The sequence below is a fragment of the Humulus lupulus genome, chromosome 3 (genome assembly GCF_963169125.1).
Source record: "Humulus lupulus chromosome 3, drHumLupu1.1, whole genome shotgun sequence".
NCBI classification, from domain to species: domain Eukaryota; kingdom Viridiplantae; phylum Streptophyta; class Magnoliopsida; order Rosales; family Cannabaceae; genus Humulus; species Humulus lupulus.
In genome coordinates, this window is record NC_084795.1 from 42,677,102 (window position 1) to 42,698,092 (window position 20,991).

General features: G+C 33.6%; 2 protein-coding genes across 3 annotated transcripts; both read right to left on the reverse strand.

Moving 5' to 3' along the window:
* Positions 1-1,196: 1,196 nt before the first annotated feature.
* On the reverse strand, positions 1,197-2,378 carry LOC133824025 (exosome complex component RRP45B-like; the record flags this gene model as incomplete). Its single annotated transcript, XM_062256885.1, has 3 exons — positions 1,197-1,814; positions 1,928-2,023; positions 2,116-2,378. Coding segments are annotated over 3 exons (465 nt in total), but the record flags the coding sequence as incomplete, so codon positions are not given.
* Positions 2,379-6,860: 4,482 nt separating this feature from the next.
* LOC133822592 (protein STRUBBELIG-RECEPTOR FAMILY 5-like) lies at positions 6,861-16,382 on the reverse strand. 2 transcript variants are annotated; one of them, XM_062254970.1, is made up of 16 exons: positions 15,913-16,382; positions 14,918-15,050; positions 14,681-14,752; positions 14,513-14,578; positions 13,733-13,804; positions 13,586-13,657; positions 12,700-12,771; positions 12,551-12,616; positions 11,677-11,742; positions 11,277-11,581; positions 10,339-10,607; positions 9,559-9,830; positions 8,673-8,793; positions 7,890-8,023; positions 7,653-7,809; positions 6,861-7,372 (listed from the first exon to the last, which is right to left on the reverse strand). In XM_062254970.1, exons 1-16 carry the CDS (start codon positions 15,998-16,000, stop codon positions 7,256-7,258), a joined length of 2,082 nt encoding a protein of 693 aa, XP_062110954.1. In that variant the 5' UTR covers positions 16,001-16,382; the 3' UTR covers positions 6,861-7,255. The 2 variants fall into 2 exon arrangements, with proteins under 2 accessions (XP_062110954.1, XP_062110955.1); XM_062254971.1 differs by lacking the exon at positions 15,913-16,382 and having other exon boundaries at positions 14,513-14,583; positions 14,918-14,992.
* Positions 16,383-20,991: the final 4,609 nt, after the last annotated feature.

Here is a 20,991-nt window from a genome sequence, read left to right on the forward strand (position 1 = left end):
GAGTGAGTTCTTGTATTGTTTAGATAAGGGGCCTGAATTAGAAAACCAAAGCAAATGGAAATTCAATTTAATATGTTACATAAGTGACAAATGAAATAGCATCAAGAATTTGACAATATTACGTTAAAGAAGAAAAATACCACTTAGAATATTAGTGCATAATCTCACAATGATAACGACATAGGTAAAATGAGCATGCATTTAAACATCATTTTTAACAAAACAAGTGTCATATATCTCACAATTCAGGGCCAAATTAAGAAGCATACATAGCCAAGTTAAGAAAGGATTTAGGCCAAAATCATTTACTCATTTATAAACAATTACACATATATCTCTAGAAATTTATAAAATAAATACTAAAAAACAGAGGACAAAACAATAATGAACACACCCATTCAAGTAAAAGAAAAATGGACAAAAAGAAAGAATTATTTAATAAAGAAATGCTCCAATTAAAAAACAAAAACTAACTAATCAATCAAAGACAAATAATTATTTTTGCCTTTCTAATATCAAATATATATGTAATGTTGATCTTAGTACCATCTGTATGAGCTCCAAAAAAAAATGATCAGAGCTTATTCACTTCAATTGCTCTCAGGTGGAACACAGATACCCTTCAATTGCTTATCCACTTAATCATTCCAGTCAAGCATATCATTTATAGTCTTTTGCCTCTAAAACTAGAAGGATTGAATATAAAAGGCAAAATAGAAAGACCTAGTAAAATCATAAGAAACGTTATATTACAAAGGATCGAATCAATCTGTATTTAATTATTAACTGCAACTTAATACTAATCATGTTACTCACATTAGTAAAAGATTACGTCTTTAATCAATAATATTACTATACATCAGCATTAGATACTAAGAAAAGAATACACAATCTAGAGATAAAAAGAACTATTTACTTACAAAAACTATCTATATAACTCTTAAATGAATTTTTATCTTTTTATGGTTTTTACGTTTTGGGAAGCTCATGAAATCATTTTCTTGATTGCACAGTAAAAAAAGGAGAAATACTACTCTCTCATGAAATAAATTAAAAATCATAACTGATAAAAAGATAGATTCATTTACCTTTGAAAAGAAACTCTAAAATATTAATACAGAAATAATAACCTAAAACAAAAAAGAGGGTTTGAGAAATATATGGAGGGAGAGATTGTTAGTCATTGCTGGGTTTTCAGAGAAATAGAGGACGAGACTGAGAGAGGGGTGGTGTTGGAGAAATGGACGGCCAATGAACGGATCATTGAAGAGATGAACAGTAAAAGTGTAGAGGGAGGGATTGATGGGTGGCTGTTGTTGGGTTCTTAATGCCTGGACAAACTAAGGGAAACAGTGTAATAAGCAATGACATGTACCAAAACTAGCTTCTAAGAGATGTCTAACTGTAATTTTACTAATAACAAGCATGTACATTCTCCACCCATTAAACGGGTAACTTTTCTCAGAACCCATACACTCTTAATCCTATACATTCTCTACCTAAAGAGACCAAAAAAATTATTAAAAAAAAAAGTGGTGAACATTGATTAGGATAATGGAAAGGAAACATAGTAAATTTCAACTTAGTGTTAAGATGATAATTAGAAAAAATTTTGGTCACAACAAACCAAGTATTAATGATACAATAAGAAATATTATTGACTATCCCTATTGAAAACAGAACATAGAAACTTCAAGGTAAACCCAAATCAATTAACAGCAAAACCCACATACAAATATCCAAATGAGCATTCAGGCCTCCGAAACGTCATGAGAGCAGCCAAAGCAGCAATATTTGCAGTATCCACAAGGTTTCTATTAACAAATTGTTCAAAATGAAAAATAAATATACACACTCAAATCAAATGAATAACAGAAAAGGAAAAAAAAAAGAATTGGTGCTAGAGGGGACAAAATTTACAGCTTACCCTCCATTATCTAGAATATGGAGGTCAATACGGATGACCCAAACCAATTTCCCTGGAAGAACACAAAGCGATTCAGTGTCAACAGCCCTGCTTTCTCTGCACATACATTTCAAAATTCCACTTGTTCAAACTACTAAGCACACAGTTAATTTTTTCTTTCATTTTACTAATGGCAACGACTATCAAACCTTAGGCCACGGTCTATAACGCAGCCGAGCTCAACAGCAGCCGAGCTGGGTCGGCCAAGCTCGAAGGAAGGGTCAGCCATGGGGGAGAACTCGGTGAAGATGGAAAGCGAGCCCTCGTTGGAGTGGTCACGGTAGGGCTGAACCAGCTGGCCCGTGACAAATCCCATGACATGGGTTTGGCCCAGCTGCACCTCCGTCGAGCCATCCTCCTTGCCGAAGGTGATGATGAGATTGTGGTAGTCGAATGGACGGCGACCGTCAAGTCAGAGGTTGGAGAGAAGCCTCATATAGCCCCTCGCCATCGTAGTTGAAGCCCCCACAGCTGTTGGTGTTTCGAGTAGGAGAGAGAGAGGGAGAAGGAGAGGGATCGGGGAAGAGAGAGAGGGGAGAGCGGCTTGGAAAAGAAAGAGATAGGATTTCATTTCAGATATTTTGTTTTGGGAAACAATAATTCAGCCCCTTATTTTTTCCTATTTTCGGCTATTTTATAGTATGTCAACTTTATGTTTATTTATTATAATTCTTTTGCAATACTGTTATACTTATGTGTTGCAAAAAGGGATTTTTGGTGTAGTGCTAGTACACCAAGAATAGCCGAGCAAATGGATACAAATACTTTTGAATATAAATATTATCTTGACACTTGTAAATTTTGATTCTTTACTAATTGTAATGATTATTGTAACGAATATCAATCAGGTCAAGTATGGCTCAGAGACTTCAAAATGAATAATATAGATATTATTATAGGATTAGATTTTCTATAAAAACAAAACGGAGGCATTAACATTACTAAAGACTATGTTAATATTTATAAAATGGCTAGTATTATACCCATTCAATCAGAGTTGTTGTGGAAGTGTGGTGACCATCCTAGTAATTTAGAAAATACCCAATGCAACTGCAAAATATTAGGATCATGTAAAAACTTAATAGATGAAAATGAATTAGTAGATCTAATAAAAGAAACAAAACTTGATAGAGAAATAATAATAAGAAAAGAATTATACGACTTAATATTTAGTAATGATATAGAACATTTAATATATAAACTACAAAAACAAGGAAATATCGGAGATAGTATGAAAATTTTAAAACAAAATAATAATCCAATATGTAAATTATTAATAAAAAAATCCAGATTATAAAATAATTGGTCAAGCACTAAAATTTAATCCTATAGACATAGAAGATTTTAAGGATCATATTGACAAATTATTAAAAAATAAATTTATTAGACATAGTGACTCACCATATAGGAGTCTTGCTTTTCTAATAAGAAATCATAGTGAAATAGTTAAGGGAAAAAGTAGAATAGTAATAAATTATAAAAGATTAAATGATAATACTGAAGACGACTCTTATAATATTCCTGATAAAGATGTTTTAATAAATAAAATACAAGGTTGTAGAGTTTTTATTAAATTTGACTTAAAATCAGGTTTCTACCAAATAAAGATGGCAGAAGCTAGTATTCGTTAAACAGCATTTGTCTACCCACAAGGATTATTTGAATGATTAGTAATGTCAATGGGACTTAAAAAAGCCCCAGTAATATTTCAAAGAAGAATGGATAAAATATTTTATGAAATAAGTTATTGTGTTAGTATATATTGATAATATTCTAGCATTTAGCAAAGATTATAAGGATCATGGATACCATTTAAAACAAGTTTTTAAAAAAATTGAACAGTATTGTTTAATTATTAGCAAAAAGAAAATGGAATTAGGAAAAGAATATATAAAATTTCTAAGATCCGAAATAGGAAAAGGGAAAATAATATTACAAGATCATATTAGTAAAAAGATACTAGATTTCCCTAAAAAGTTTGAAGATTTAAAAAGTATTCAGCAATTTTTTGGATTATTAAATTATGTTTGTCCATATATTAAGAATTTATCAAAATTGCTTGGGTCATTATATAATAAGACCAAACTTAATGGTCAAAGATACGTCAATAATGAAAATATTAAACTAGTAAAGAAAATCAAAGAAGTAGTAAAAAACTTACAAAAATTATCCCTTCCATTAATAACTGACTATTTAATAATAGAAACAGATGGATGTGACAAGGGATGGGGAGCAGTAATAAAGAAAAAGCCTAGTAAATATTCTAATAAAGATACTGAAGAAATATCAAGATATGCTTCAGGACAGAATAAAGAAAAAAGTATTACTAGTATTGATGTCGAAATAATGGCAATCGAATATTCCTTAGATGCATTCAATCTTTATTTAATTAATAAAAAATAATTTACTATTAGAACAGATTGCCAAGCTATAGTAAGCTTCTATGAAAAAATGAGGCAAAATAATAAAAAATTAATGACTAATAGAGGGACAAAATTCCTTAATAATTTTATTATTAAAGGATATAATCCTACTATTGAGCATATTAAAGGAAAAGATAATTATTATGCTAATGTATTATCTCGATTAATTTACAATACAGATGGACCGACAACTATTTCGTCCAAGAATGTATAGGCCTGGAATACATCCTAGAGCCCAAATGGCAAACAGACAAGTAGTAGACCAAATAATATATAGTTAGCCAATGGAGAAAGGTGAGGCAATATCCTTCGGAGAATTAGTATTACATTGTTATGGTAATAGTGAAACCAAGTATATCCCTCACAAGGCCATTAGTAAAGAACAACAATATTTATTAGATATTCTTCATCACACCTATCTATTTAATAATCCTAGATATTTCCAGGCAGCATTAAAATGTCTAATAGAATACTTCCAAAGTAAGAATTTTTTTTATTATTATTTAGTATTTCGAGGGAAAAAACCAGGATTATATAAGTCATGGCAATCAGTAGCCGAAACAGCAGATAAATTTAATTAAGCCCTTTGGAAAGGCCAAGTAAATTATGAAGAAGCTACTAAAGCTGCTATTATGTATTGGGGTCTCAATTATTATGATGAGACAAAAGATAAAGGGAAAGAAAAAGTAACCGAATTAAATTGCCCCAATTGTATTTATTATAATAAAAATGGACTTAGTAAACAAAAAATTAAAGAAGAAAATGAAGCCTGTTGGGACCAAATTACTAGTCTTAAGCTTCAAGTGGATGTCTTTCGACATCAGTTTCAGCAACAAAGCACTCCACCTACCGCCAATCAAGTAACCATGTCCACTAAAGACATAGCTTCTTATCAATAAAGTTATCGACGAGAAAATTGAGGAGTGGAATAGTCAATATGATGGGACATATGATGCAGAAGACTCCATCGACCGACTTGGACTTGAGGACCCTACTATGAGAAGCACTACGATTTAAAGTCTGATTAAAGATAAGATGCTCTTTTCACAAAGACCAAAGGTAGCCGCCCATGTGCTATGTATCTTATCCTTTCAGAAAAAACAAAATACCATAAGTGTTGAACATTATCATCTTATCCTCACATTAATAAAATAATTGAGGATAACTTTTTATTTCTGAATAATATGCTAAGGAGTCTGGCTTGTAAACTCACTTCTTTTCTTTTTAAATCTTATTCTCAAAACTCAGAGAAACCTCTAAATCTTGAAAACTATTGAACTAAGCTTTCTCTTTTCTTGTATAATATTTTATAAGTTTATTAATAAAATGGGTTGCTAAAACGACTTGCGATAGTAGAAAGGGATAGTGAATCTTTTTCAGAAATTCCGAGCTTTCTCAAAGATCTTCGATCAGATATTTAAATTATTTCAAAATGATAAAAGCATGGGTTATTGCATATAATAGGATCTAGGCATTGCTTCTTTAAACTTGTTTATGTCATTGATAGGCTTGTTAAAAGTTGTGTTGTAGTTCACCCTAGATATGAATATGCATAGATACGTCATATTTTATATGAGAAAATAATAAATTTACATGATAAGAATATTTTAGAAAAATTACAGCTTCAGTAAAAATATTTCATCCACACTTTACTATCATATGAATATAAATTTTATTCTCAAAAACAAGTCTTTTTCATATCTATAAAAACAATTATTTTTATAATCAATTACAAACTATATAATAGAAGTTTTTATTTACTAAAAATACCAGGAATATATGAACTTACCTAGAACCATAGAAAAGTATAGCAATAAACTCTGTCAACTCAGTATAGATAGTAACAATATAGATCTATTAATAAATGAACTAAAAGAGAGTCTAGATAATCAGTTTAATAATTTATCACATAACATAGTAAACGCTCTTAATGAATATCACATCCCGTTATTAAATGAGAAAGATGATATTAGTTATAAGTTTATATCTGGTCAAATGACTTTATTAGAAAGTATTAAAAGTGACATTTTCAAAAATATATATCAGACAGTCATAAATATTACTAATTATTAGGTATCACCAATTTTCAAGCTTATAACATTATTAGCCTTCAATAGTTGAATATATTATTATATAGATCATATTTATTATACCACTAATTTGCAAGCTTACAATTTTTTATTAATACCCACATATTTATATTCTCTAAATATATTATAGACAAACATAATAATCACAATACACTACACAAAGTACAAATAAATCGATGCTAAATATTGATGACACAATAGCACCAGGTACAATTGACAAGATTCCTAAAGGCATTTCCTCTAACTAAATCTGTTCTTTGTCAAAGTAAATACAATTTTTAACATAGACTAAATGCCCTCTCGTATGAATATATGGACAACTTTAATGTTATCATATCAGGGGAAATATCTCATTAAACGAAGACTTTGAATCTGTGTGTATATCTATCAAAGTCAGAGGTCGACATTTTCTAAGTTGGCTACCAAATATTGCTTACAACACTTTAAAAGTAAATGTACCAATTTTTCAAACGAAAAGTAGTCCCTCGATCTCATGTTTACATATCCTAATCCACTCTTGAACCAATAATTTATTGACTAAATATTGTACCAAAGAAAAAGGGATTGAAGAAAGTTATGAACAACCCTCTTTTCCTTTTCATCCAATTAGTTTCTACCACATGTGTACAACATTTTCAACAAAATAATACTGAGATACAAACTTGTCCCAAGGCGGGCTCAAATTAAAACTGGTGAAGATAAATATTAGCTTTCCTTTTAATTGATTCTTCCCAATTTAACAATGCCAATGTGTACACCATTTTTCAACTACTATATCAATAGTCATAGTCATCCATCCGAAAATCTTCTCTCATATTCATACTTGAATACTGAACCAACCGCATCAACGACTGCACCACCTCTGATATAGGCGGCCGAAATTCAGACTCCGTCTAATGCGTCATATAAGATTCATGTTAGAACCCTTGAAAGGAAAATAAGAAAAAGAAAACATAATCTTCATTGGCTAAAAGGCCTGTTTCACAGAAGTGCATTTGGAACCTTGCAAACCCTCAAACTTGTGCAAATGCTTTGAATAAAAGTTTAAGAAAAGCTATAAGAATTATCTTAGGAATTCCCTTGTCCCATGTGTGTTCAAAAGCGTAGCAATTTGTCCAGTTTTCTTTAAACATTCTAATTGAATTGAACAACCATACTACATTGATTTCTTACCTGAACACAGAGGGAAATGATATCAGCAAAGCGTGAGACTGATTTTGGAGGGTAGAGTCCACGCAAAGCAGGGTCCACCATGTTTGTCAGGGAATCAAAATCGTGGAGCTGCGGTGTAGCCCATACAACTAGACACTGTTCTGCCTTTGGTCTCGAACTAAAGAAAACGGATCAACAAGAATAATTAAGAACCCACTACTGGGTAGGCTAGATAAACACCAATAATTAGACAAATACCTGTCGAAAGGCATACGGCCTGTCAATAACTCCAACATGACCACTCCAAAACTATATACGTCACTCTTCAGTGTATAGGCTGATCTTTTGCACTCTGGGGCATTGTATCCTACACCAAGATTTTGGCTTGTCCGCTGAAAAATTTCAAATAATATTTCAAAAATTTCAACAAGCAGCTATAGTGGCTCATCAGCGCATCTAATGGGATAACATATTATCGAAAAGAAAAAAAAAGTAACAATCTCTGCTCTATTGAGTAACAAGATTGCATGGTGTAGCATTAAAGACTATTGGTAATTGACAAAGCTGTGAATTTTCACCACCTTCTATATTTCCAGTTATTTCTACTAGAATCAAGTATACTTTCACTCTGTTTACAGGTGACTCATACACATAATACAAGATTGCATAAGAGTATTGCAAGCAGACACTGAATCTGTATCCAATGAGAAGCAGATTGTGCACTATCATAAGACGTTTATTCCTTGTGGAGGTGCGTCGTCGTTATCACAATATAGGCTACTAACTTGTTATTCTTAATGGAATTAAAACTTCTACTTTTGGGGGCATTTTCTAAAGCTACGAGTTTCATAACAGCAATTCAGGCATTTACTTGGAATTGTAACCTTATTTATATTTGATTGGAACCCAGAAATTCTAAAAAGAACAATTAATGTACACGTGTGAATGTTGTGTGCAACATCTGAAAATCAATTATACAAAGGCTAATCTTGCAATCCTTAGAATGTGGATCCACATGATAAAGAATGTTCAGATAGTAACCTGATGAAACATCCCCAAGCCACAGTCAGAGAGGCGAGGGTTGAGTTCAGCATCAAGCAAAATGTTAGATGACTTGATATTCTTGTGTATTACTGGTGGAGAACAAACCTCGTGGAGATACCTGGATACAAAAGATGGAACAGTTATTGACGATACCAAAGTAACCAACTTGGAAGATTGCCATGATCATTCTTAGGATGACTTTAAGACTCATCTCTTAGACACATAATCAAACCACATGCAGAAAGTACAGAAATCAAGATCAATCCAATAAATATGAAAGGAATCTGTCAACCAATTTTTGGGCCTTGTTATTATATGTGTACCTACAAACTAGTAAAATAAAATTAAACAAAATGATGATCAAAGAACAACAGGAACCTAAACTACTCACTCTAATCTTATTATTTAACTAATCATTACAATCTCTGCATAAATTCTATTGAATTGAAGTCAATTGACTAGCTTTTAAAAAAAAGAAAAAAAATATCAATGGCTTCAGTAAAGAGGCCAAATCTTAAAGGCATTGTCTCTGTGCTCTTGTGACATCTTTCAAATAAGCAAAGACATGAGTTTCCTTTTTTAGATAAGAAACGAAAATTTTATTAAAATTTAAAAATTAAAACAATAAGATGATAACGAAACTATTAAAAGCATGGAACAAAAAAACAAAGAAACAACAATAACTACTAATGGCACAACTGTGCTTGTGAGATGTGATATTTTTTTGGCAGCATGAAGATGGACAATCAGGTCCAGACCAAACAATTTATGGAATTATTACTAAACAGACACTTTAAACCATATATTCCTGATGAAATATATACCAGCTGTTAACAAAGTTTACTAGTTGTAACGTTAAAAGCTTTGGATCTGCACTACTTACTCAACCGCCCGGGCTGTTCCCATAGCAATTCTGACTCTGGTATTCCAAGTCAGTGGTTTGCTGTACTCATCAGACATATGCAAGAATTCATGAAGTGAGTCATTTCTAAAATAATCGTAAATCAACATATTATGCCCTTGCTCTGAACAATAACCAACAAGTTCAGCAATATTTGGATGGTGAAGCTTGGAGATGTTGACAACAATTTCAGAAAATTCTTCCGATTTTCTGCCTTTAAAAAGTGAGGAATCAATCTTTTTCACCGCCAAAACCTAATAATTAGATAGAATTAGTTTTTTCACTACTACTAACATACACCACTTCTTCAGCAAATTTTATCCATATATTTGGTTTGTCAAAATTCTGAACGCAAGATCGGTCACAGCACTAGCATAATATGAACTCATAAAAGAACAGTACAAGATCAATTGGGAAACTAAATTGCATATGACATATTGTAAAAAAATATTGGTATATTTGTTTATCTACCATTTTTTTAAATAAAATAAATAAATAAACCATACATCAAATGATACCAAACAAGCATACATCTAAATGGTAACTCCAGTAAAGCAAAAATCTTCAAACAAGCTTGAATCGTAAGGCACAATCAAAAAATGAGAGCCAAGACAAAAGGTGAACATTGGCAAACCTATATTCGCTATAAACTAACTTTGTACGCATCTAATAAACATGATGATTTCACTTGAGGAAAGAAGGCACAACATTAAACAACACTCAAATAAGTAGAAACCACCAAAATATAAAAGCAAAAGGAACCTTGCCATCAGCATATTTAGCTCTATAGACACGTCCAATGGATCCATGCCCCAGAAGGCGACCTGGTGCAAAATTAGCAGTAGCAGTCTGCAAATCTCCTAGCGGGTAAGCTGTAGCACGAAGAGAAATGCTTCTTCTAGCATTCAACCGATTCACAAATTCAGCCTCAGTAAATGATTTCCTTCCAGAAGTATGTGCAATTTTACCACCATTTGAGAGGGACTTTTGAAAATTGGTAATGTCAATTGAAGTAGATGATGACCTAAGATCTTCGACAAACATTTCATTCAGTTAGTTGAACTATGAGGCCAACAAGTGGGCATTAGAAGATTTAAAGTAGAGGGTAATCTAAACACAGAAACTGAAGCAGAGTTGAAACAAAGGTGCAATTTCTAATCTTTAAAGTATTACCATATGACAGAGTGCAGGACACACAAGAAGTAGCTTCATGGAATTAAAGTTTATTTCTTTAGTTATAGAAGATTACTGAAATACAAATGTACACACCTAAGACAAATAAATAAATTATTTAATGCAAGAACCATAGGCAAGCATTTTAGAAGGTAGCCTTCTGATTTTGAAACTGAGAAGCCGCTATTAGGCATGTTTGAATAATTTTTAGAAGAGCTTTGACCTTTTACGAGGCCTTCCAGAAAAATGTTGGTGGAATGTAGCTTCATGAATAGCACTTTCGAAAACGTGGGAACCAGTGTGGAGGGTTTTACCCCTTCTACTTTTTGAAAATATAGATATCATAAATTTCCCATTAAGCTATTGTCAACTCTAAATATCATGAATTTCCCATTATGCTCTTGTCAAATCTAGTTTCAAAATATTTTTATTTAAAAAAAAATAACTTTGATTTTGGATTTTCTTAATCTGCTGACTCTAAGCAAAATAAAACAAATTAAGAAATTATCAGAGGAGCCCATAGTTACCTTTATAATCTTTGCACATATCAGAACGCATGTCTTTTGATAATTCCTGAGATGCAAGTGAGAACGATTTTTGCTGGCTAAACCTCTCTTCATCATAAAAATGTGAAGAATGTCTAGATGATTTTCTCGAAAAGAGTGAAATTATTACTATAAGCAGCACTAGTACACCCAAAGCTATCCCAGCTATGGTTAATCCACGGGCAATAGAATCCATACTGTCACCTTTTTCTTTTCTTTTACCAGAAGAGTGTACACCAGGAGGAGGAGGAGGAGCTTTCCCGGATGACCAAGAATTTCCTCCCGTACTATATATAATTATATTGCAAAAAAAAAGTGATAAGTCAGAGGCAACCTTTTAGCATTTTACCTAAAATATATAATACTTGAAGAATATTATCACTTTAAATTTCTTATGCCCTTCAACTCATTAGGAATCCAGCCAGAGAAGTGGTTGTTTTCAACATTCCTGCCAACATTTCGAGAAAAATAACCATTCCGTTATGTGTAGGTATGAGACTTACAATTCTAAAATGCACAAATAGGGGTTAAAAAGTTGAACAATGACAAAACAGGAATTATATTTACAATGTACTCATATCCATTAAGTATAATCTCACGTTAATATGAGCATCCTGAACTAAGTACATTTTAAGGCACTTATTTTTAGCAGAATATCGCTGCCATATATGCAATTTTCCACAAAAATTTCTAAATACTTGAGACAAATTGTAAGGTTCCCACACAATGAATGACTTAAACATACATAAAACCATATGTCCTCAAGTGAGGGGAAAACTTTGTGCAGCAATACTGGACTAGAATGTAGCTAATCTTACACAATTTAAAAGTATGCACAGAAGTATCCAATACTTTTAACTTCTTATAATTTTTTTAAAGTGTTTCTGGTCCCAGTGTAGAAGCTCAGTATGATTCTCAAAGCAAACAAAACTGTTCATCTTAGTATGGTTAAAAGGGAATTATCCAACTATTCATCTCTTTTCCTTTTCCAATTTTTTTTTTCTTTTCAACTCTTTAGTCTGAAATTAGCTAAAGGCTGTTTATCTTTTTCTTACAACTTCTCAACCAACATTGCAGAAAATTCTAGTACTTTTCATAAGATGCTATGCAATTGTTTTAATAGTAGTTTAAAACAAATACAAACATAGGTTTGTATATGTAAGTGCCAAAAATCAAACAATGAAAAAATGTACTTGAGTGTTTCTCAATATATCCTAACAATTTGAAATTAAAATTTGTGCTGGCAATCTACTTACAGATCGTCAAGGGGAAGATTGGCAAGGACATTTATTGGACCAGTAAATTTATTATTCTGCAAATACCTGTATGAGTTGGCAACTTAGAAAAATTAGTACCACAAAATGTATAAATTCAAAAAGTATCTCTTTAAATATTTGCTTCTTACAAATTGTTGAGGCTTGACAATTTTTCAAAACTCTGAGGTAAATTTCCTGTCAATGCATTGAAAGAAAGATCCCTGTATGCCATTTTGTACAGTCAATAAACAAATTTGCTAATGTACAGGAACATCTCACATAAAGAGGGGGAGCAGGGGCACAGAGATGTAGTTATCGTTATTTCACCAGAATATATATATATATATATAATATGAAAGGTAAGTACATGAAGCAACTAAAAGGATTGTAGACTAGTTCGATCCTTAACACCCAAAACCTATGCAGAATACTCCCTACATAAGGAAGAAGAGGAAAAATAAAGCAGCCATGAATAACTATAGGGAAAAGAGATTATAGAGCAAAAAAAATAAAAATAAAGAACAAGTAAGCTCGATGGTTAACATATCAGATTCAATTCAGTCTCATACTTAAACATTTTGGCATAAAATCATCTTCCTCAAAAAAACTTAACCGAGCCTGTTCTATTTTCTTTCAAAATGATATCATTTTACATTAAGTAGTCCTATGACAATATTTCACAGAAAAAGGGGGAAAAAACAATTTAGTTTGATCACATAGTTTTCACACATGCCACCTACATTTATTGCTATAACAATATAGTCCTTTTGAAACTCATTAAAAGTATCCACACACAGAACTTAAAGATTGCGATCAAAGATTTATTAAATACAAAGAGAATATTTAAAACACAGAACATATCATCGTATTATTGCTGTTAAAAGTAATTCAAGTTAAAGACGAACAGAAACAGCTAGAAAGAAGCTCCAATCTAATTTAAAAGGGCTATGAGTAAAAGCAGAAGCCAACTTCACTGGAAGTTAATGCAGGAAATAAAAATAGTGAGGAGGGCAAAAGAAAATTAGTAATACGCACAGATCTTTGAGTTTAGGCAGTTTCCCAAACATATCGGTCAATTGCCCGTTGAGCTGATTATGAGCAAGATTCCTGCATCCACCAGCAAAAGCAGAATGAGAGCTAGTACCTACAAGTTTATACTAACACAACAAAAATTCTGCTTACAGGTACTGAAGGTCAGTCATCTGAGAAAATGAGTATGGAACGTTATTTGTGAAGCTATTCTCTGAAAGATCTCTGAACATGAATATCATCAAATTAATATCAACATTCAACAAAATAAACAATTAATGTATATTTGGTTGTAAAAAAAAATATTGCAAAAAAGAGATGTGTCTTGTCTTATGAGAAACAAAATTAGATACAGCTGAATAATATCGATGAGAATCAATGCAAGTGCATTGTTGGGTTTTCTCCACCAAAGAGCCTGTATATTTTCCCTTAGATATTTATATTAATAAGAACAATGTGGTTTAAGTTTTCACATTTTGTCTTGTTATGGATAGATAAGCATAGATTTGTAGTCTTCCTCTGTTTGATCACCCCCCTTTTCCTTCTACGAAAATAGTTTCTTATTAATCATAATAGATGAAACAAATCATTTAGACTATAAACATGAGCACTATCAAAGAAGTTATTCAAAGGCCTAATTTGAAAAATGACAAGAATGTAGCATATGTATATAATGCAGGGCAACTTACTAAGTTGTTACATGTTTTATTTTTTCGAAACAAAACTGCCTTGTATTAATTTAAAAGAAAAGAACAAGGTCGTGTAAAATCCACAGGTATCACCAACACAGAAACGATGATACAATTATACAAATAATAACAATGAAAATAAAAACTAGAGACGGGAAAGAAAAACAGAAAACATATAACAAAATGACATTACATTCTCTTAATAAGTTGTTAACTTGTAAGAAACCCTTTCAAGCCAACTTACATGTACTGCACATTGGGAGGAAGTTGATAAGGTATATCGCCATTGATGTTGTTCTTGCTCAAATCACTGTACTATGACAAACAAAGGCACAGTCTATGTAATATGTCCTTTCAAGAAAGAAGACAAAATTAAATAAATATGTGCACGTTTTAAGAAACTAGGCCTCACAAGTAGGTGACAGATGTCAAGCTTGAAAGCTGATAGCCCATTGATCCTGAAAGTCCTAGGTTAGAAAAGCTTCTGCAAAATTGTTAACAGGAAATGGTTATGACACGGATTTTAAAATATCTATGCAACTGAATATTTTCAATATCCGTGTATTTAAAATATAAACGTTTAGTTATCTTCACCAAAAAAAATTGGATAAACTGAAGTTACAGAAACACACAATTCCAAGATTATTACATTTCAGTCACGGAATCGCCTGAGCATTTGATCCCTTCCCAAGAATCACCACATGGATCACCTCCACTTGATTTCCACCCACTTAGTTGTGAAGGAGAGTTTAAGCTGTTATACATCACATTAAGAGCAGAAACTGCAATAAAAGTGAGCAAATATGGAATCAAAACACTAAACACAAACAAAACATAAGTACTAATGTTTCACACTAATAACAAAAAATTTATGAATACTATCTATTCTAATCTTCACAACGATAGTTCAATATGTGGAATGCAACAAAAAAAATCTGTCTCTTCAGCAGATTACAGCTTCGAAAACCCTTGGATAAGGCATTTTCTCTTGTTTTGTCTAACTTAACATTGGTGTGGCGAGTACAGCATCCCATTCACCAAACCAAGAATAGAAAAATCCCTGGTGTTTCTCTACTATTTGCAAATATGAAGATCTAACTGCAAATCACCTTCTATTAGAGTGTCCCACATATAGATGTAAGGATATCAACTCACATATAAGACCATGGGTTACACTCATCGCCAATTGGTTTTGAAAAACCCACCATAGTATGTAACATTTTCCTCTCCAACCCTCTAAGATCCTTTTCCTACAATCTAACCCTTCATCCTACAACCCTTCTATAACTCTGTCTTCTCTTACACCTTCTATCTACGTATTAAGGAAACTACCCCAAAAGGCATTAAAAATGGAATTCAAAGTTAAACCTTATCATTTTTCTTGCTCTCTTTCTCCCATTTTTTGTTTTTTTCATTTATCATATTTCATAAATTTGAATATTTATTTATATAATAATAACATGTGTTCAATCCCATTTCAAAAATGCTAAGAACATGACAAATTTTGCACAACATTTTCTTGCTAAACATTTCAGCAGCCAATCTCTAATTCCTAACATTTAATTCCATGTTTCCTGATCAAATGGAAACGGAAATAAGAACTACATTAAGATAATCAAAGATGAGAAAATGAAGAAGCATTACCATCTGGGGCATTGGTTTTGGAGAAAACCCGGGTGACGAAAACTCCAGAGAGAAGGAACCAGAGGCCAAAAAGAAAATGGCGCTTCATCTTCTCTTCTCTTCTCTTCAGAAGATGAGAGAAAAAGGGATGAACCCAGAAGAGGAAAAGGGAGATAATTCGATGGAGAAGATGAAGAAGATTCAGCCATAACCCATGTCATGAAGAGTTTGGAAATCCGTTGGTGGGTTTGGGTTTGGGAGAGAAAAGTGAGACTAAATTTAGAAAAAGGGAAGAAAAGGGGTTTTGCAGTTGCAAGGGTAAGCCATGGCATTGGCACTGGAATTGGAATTGGGATTTCCATTGATGACATTGCCCCAAAATCCGAAAGCTCAGGAGAAACGAGAGCCTCCCAACGTTTATCGGACTGACCCGCGCTTTTTTCCTTGGCTTCCTTCTTCGACCTTTGCTTCTCTCTCTGCTTTGCCTAATTTTTTAACTTCCAAAATTACCCAAAATGCCCTTTTGTTGTAACCAATTAAAAGAGGTAACCGTCGTTGGGCAACGCCAATCCAACTGGATGCTATTTTGCCTAAGAACTAATATCATCTCCTATGCAAGGTGTCACAAATTTAGCACAAAAAATGACCTCAATATTTACAACTATGCTTAAAAGATGCCAATTAAAAAAAAAAATCAATACTTCATTTAATATTTATTGAGAATATACAAAAATTATTTTAAAATTATTTTTTTATTATCTAAATTATGTACTCCAAAATATTTGTCATTAAAAAAATAAAAATTATTTTAAATGGTTTAAAATAATGGTATGAAGACGTTAATGTCCTCATTTTTAAAATTGTAGAGAAATGACAATTTTACATTGTTGATTACATAAATTATCATTTTCTATAATTTATATATCTATTTAGAAGTGTATAACTTTAATATAGTGGTATATGTATATTAGTTTTGTTTAATTAGTTTTTATTTTAAAGTTATATCTATTTTTTAAGTTTTTATGGGTAATTGGTATATTATTTTCCAACTAATGTATATATTTTTTGTGGTATGGTATATCATTTTCTTATGATATTTAATTTCTATCTTATTATACATTATAGTAGTATATAATTTTATATCATGATTGTTGTCCGTATTTTCTACCAAGGACACGTGGCACCATTGAATGGGCTTCGTTAACTCTTAGAGTAGGCCCAGGCCCAACTTGGGTCAAATAAATAATAATTACCTGAAGTAGGGCGAGAAGTCAGACCTGAAGGAAAGGCTCAGACCAACACCATGACCGCGAATGGCCTGTATCATCCCGGATAAAGGTCATTATGGTGTCTAGCCCAGCTCAATGAACAGATCCCGCGATTCAAGGCTCGGATGGTATCTCCGGCTCCACCCGTGCATCCCAATTTGATGCACCAGGGTATATTCTCGACTTATCACCACGAATGGATACCTACCCTCGGAAATGAACCCGGACTCTGTCTGAAAAGCGTAAGATGGACACATCATCCTGCTGACGCCATCCCCAAGAAGTTCAGCATTTAGTCTCCTCAACCAACTTGCAAAAAGGGGTGCGTACAAAAAGCATGATATCCTTATGGATTGGCACTCCCACTACTCTAACACATCATGTCCCTCAAATCCCCATTACGGCTCACACGTGCCAGTCACTGTCAACGAACAAAGGACAATTGGAGCGTCCAACTAAACTTGGGTCGACCCAATGGGCTTTAGATTTAACATATTGAAATAGCACTTTATACTTGTATCAAGCTCCGTTAGAGAGTTAATTATAATTACATCCTTATTGGGTCTGGATTAGTCTGGCCCAAAGTACATGGCCACCTATAAATAGGGCCCTCAATTCACTGTAGAAGGGATCCAATTTTCATGCATGCAAACACGCTGTAACGCCCTACTTCCTTAGAGTCGTTACCATGTGATTTATAAATGTGTCATTATCTCACTAATCGAAGTTTAAGGTTAAAAAATGTAATTAAAATTGACATAAAGACTCATTTGACAACATTGGATATAAAGATTTGGACATTCATTAAAATCATAAAAGTTATACATTTGGGATCCCAAAATACTGTTTAGAAAATGTATTACAACTCAAAAATATAATTGCGGTCGACCTAAGTGACAAAGCATATCATTACAATACATTTCCCAAAATAACCCTAGTCGTGGCAGCCAGGTAGGCCAAACATGTACCCGTTGCTCCACGCTCTCTGTACTCATGGGTGGTCGACCTTCCCTTTGCTCTTACCTACGCCATAGAGCGCCCGTGAGCCAAAGCCCAGCAAAAAAACTCAATGCATACAAAGCATAATCCAATCCAATCCAATAATAATAACACAAACAGTCAACAGACTAAACACATAGCGGCCTACGCCGACCTAGGTGCTTTACCAGGCCCTGGGTTCGCGGTCTTCACTGGGCGGGTGGATACAACACCCTTGGACAGTCTCGCCCTAGCGGCCTACACTCGGCGTGCTCAAGGCCGATCTTGGCCCCTTGCCGTACCCGACCTTCACCATTCTCGGCCTTTGCCATTCTCGGCCTTCGCCGTTCCCAACTCTCGCCGTTCATTCATAAGCATATATAACATTCACAAATATTCACACATATATTAAACATAAACAATAGGGCCATGCCCTGAAACATAAACAATAGGGTCATGCCTTGCTCTACAGGTACAACAGTTTTCTTACCTCTGTCCCGAGCTGATTGACTACCACGATCCCGAGCACGATCCTCTAATCTGAGCTTTAACATAAACCTAGTCACAACACATCCATAATAACAATCCATCAAGCCTTAACCAATTAATAACTTCGGAATATTACTCTAGCCTCCTGGACCTTGAATTCTACTAAACGAGGTAGTAGAACCCTTCCTGAGCCTTAACATTCAAGTTCCCGAGCTTAAAACCTTCATTTCCCCTTATTTCCCATTTTGAGTCGCGGCCTGCCCTCTAAGGTTACGGCCTGCTACAAGTTAGAGAGCAGAGCTCTCTCTGCTGAAGGACACGGATCACGGCGCGCCTTGCCCTACGTTGCGGTGCCTGGGCAATCTCAGGGGCTCCCTAGGCCCTTTCGCACACACGGGCCGCGGCGTCTGTAGAACAGGGTCGCGGTGCGAGCCCCGGAAACCAGCCATTTTTCCTATGTTTTCCCCGAGCCTAAATCCATAATTCATACTCCAAACACCAACCAAACTTAGAATTAAGCCTAGAATCCTCATTCACACAGCCTAAACATCTCAACAATTCAGAAACAATTGCAAATCCTCACCAAACACTCAAAACCAAACCAAAATCCAACTCCCATGCAAGCTTAAAGTTCTAACAGAATTCAACAGAATCAACAACTTAAAATCCTTACCTCTGTCATATCTCCAATCCCTGAGTTGATTCCCAAACACAACAAACCTTCAATCCTTCAATTTCTTAGCCACAAGTCCTCAAAACTCAACAAATTCCAAGCACCAAAGAGAGGGAGAGAGAGAGTCGAGTGAGAGAGAGCATTGAGAGTTCCTACTTTCTGTCTTTCTTAATTCTAGAAGTGTATTCTTTTTTTTATCAGTTAAGCCTATCCTCAGCCACCTAAGTCCCCAAAATGCCCAAAATACGCTTAGGTCTATCTTAATCCTTTAGTGCCACCGAGGGCAATCCTATCAATTGCCACATCCTGCTAAATCCTCGAGTGTCCCTATATATCCCCATTTAACCCCCGATACAACTAAACAAACGTCAAATCACCACCTGTTACCCGGTAATTCCCAAACACATACTATATTCCCAAAATACCCCTAGGCTCGTCCCAAGCCGGGTATTCTGTTGGGTTTTATGCCCTTATAAAACCATGTCGGACATGTAACGCGATTTTATATTGTCAATAAAAGTAGTATAAATCATTTAGTTTGACAACCGTGTTGCTTGCTTGTTTTATTACATGATTATTGAAATAATATGAACATTCATAAAATCCTGAACATATGGATAGTTAATTATAGTGACTAGGTCACAGTGGATTATAGTTGTAATTATATGTTCAAAAGAACGAATCCTAAGATTAGATCAGTGCATTGGATTTTCACTGATTAGGAAGTCTACGATATGATTTACTTACACATTCAGGGTGTGATTTTTAGGAAAAATATGTATTTGCCTCAATGGAAATGGTAAGATAAGATAATACAACTCTATGCAATAATATTACAAATAAAAATTGATTGATTAAATAAAGTTACAACTCTATAACTGAAAAATACAAATAAACAAAGAAAAGGAAGAAGAAGAAGAAGAAGAGAATGGAGAAAGATACAACTCTAAACAAAAGATTACAAGTAAAGGAAAGAAGTTTAAAACAAAAGAAAAGAAGATTACAACTCTAAACAAAAGTTACAAATAAATAGAAAATGAAAATAAGAAGAAAAGCAATAGAGAAAAAAGTAAGAACAAAACAAAAGGAAACTCTCACTTACACAACCTAAGTGAAGAAGGTTGGGGATCACCAACTTGAACAAGGTTTAAAACCTTTGTCCAAAAGCTTATTTCCCCCTAACTCAAGTACTAAGGGATCTCTCTCAGATATTGGAAATGTTTTATGGAATTATCAAGCCTCAAGGTGTTTCTAGCCAAGTGCTCTAATGGATAGAAATGTTGTGTCTTTCAAGTGAGCTATAGGCTCCTATTTATAGAGTTTAGAGACACCCTTTGAATTTCAAATTCCACCAACCCCATGGTTGTTACCGATGTTTAATTGGATTAATATGGAATTAAAAATGAGATTTGGGAGTTATTTTGGTTTTTTGAGCCGTTCAACAAAGATTGAAAAAACTGAAAAAATGGTCAGTTTTGGGCTGTGGCTGCGGCCAGAGACATTAGTGGCCGCAGCCACTACTCTCTGTCCCACAGGCCGCGGCCACTGACCATTTTCAGCACAAAATTTTGTGTTGTTTCCAAACGGTTCCAAACCCTCCCAAATGATTTTGTAACCCCCAAAACATATTATTGTGGTTAAAATCATTTCTATAACAACCATTTCTCAAATGGCTTTATGAAATTCATCTCA

Bases quoted from the DNA above. Each gene is read 5' to 3' on its own strand.
- LOC133822592 (XM_062254970.1), bottom strand. From the start codon at position 16,000: ATGAAGCGCCATTTTCTTTTTGGCCTCTGGTTCCTTCTCTCTGGAGTT. The intron at 12,772-13,585 runs GTGCGTATTACT...AATGGCATACAG, and splicing joins CTGCCTAAACTCAAAGATCT to GGATCTTTCTTTCAATGCAT. The intron at 8,794-9,558 runs GTAAGTAGTGCA...TTTTGTATCCAG, and splicing joins GGAACAGCCCGGGCGGTTGA to GTATCTCCACGAGGTTTGTT.